Raw genomic sequence first — 524 nt, forward strand, 5'->3', positions numbered from 1 at the left:
GCATCACCCCTTAGCTGTTATAAATTCACTGTAAACCACGGCTTCATGGGGCTTATTGCTTTAGTAAATCATTTGTAAATCATTACATACTGGACTGAGAGACGGGCAGCGAGGCCGGGGATCCGTCAGTGGCCATGAAGTCTGCGATCTGTCTAAGAGCCCACAGATTAGAGGAGCTTCCTCCTTTATTCATCTGCTCCTGAATCAACACATCCAGCTCCTCTCTGAAGGACTAAAACACACAAATCACATTCTGTACTCAGCTACACAATACACACGAATAAAGGGAAAAGCACTGTGTGCACATAGGTGGTAAATAACCATGAATTTGTTTAGAAAGCAGCATCTGAGGTGAACATTTTGTGTTATCATTTCAGAATGCAACTGCTAATATTTTTTTGCCCGTCACATTTCATTTAATTGGTCCATTGAAATGCAGTGCACTGAAAAAAAAAAAGATTAAATGTACAATTTTTTTTAAGGTAAGTGGTTGCAATCAATTTATTTAAGCTACATTTAAATAA

At 38.5% G+C, this 524-nt stretch overlaps 1 protein-coding gene across 5 annotated transcripts in view; it reads right to left on the reverse strand.

Moving 5' to 3' along the window:
• LOC107670388 (beta-adducin-like) overlaps nt 1-361 on the reverse strand; it is a 20,747-nt gene extending 20,386 nt beyond the window's left edge. For 2 of the 5 annotated variants that reach the window (XM_016462972.1, XM_016462971.1), the window contains exon 1: nt 91-361. In XM_016462972.1, the coding sequence (XP_016318458.1) occupies nt 91-193 (103 nt within the window). In that variant the 5' untranslated portion in view covers nt 194-361. The remainder of the gene's footprint in view (nt 1-90) is intronic. The other 3 variants (XM_016462975.1, XM_016462976.1, XM_016462973.1) reach the window with 2 other exon arrangements.
• Nucleotides 362-524: the final 163 nt, after the last annotated feature.

This window comes from Sinocyclocheilus anshuiensis, unplaced genomic scaffold (genome assembly GCF_001515605.1).
Source record: "Sinocyclocheilus anshuiensis isolate Anshui unplaced genomic scaffold, SAMN03320099.WGS_v1.1 scaffold1021, whole genome shotgun sequence".
Taxonomy (NCBI): domain Eukaryota; kingdom Metazoa; phylum Chordata; class Actinopteri; order Cypriniformes; family Cyprinidae; genus Sinocyclocheilus; species Sinocyclocheilus anshuiensis.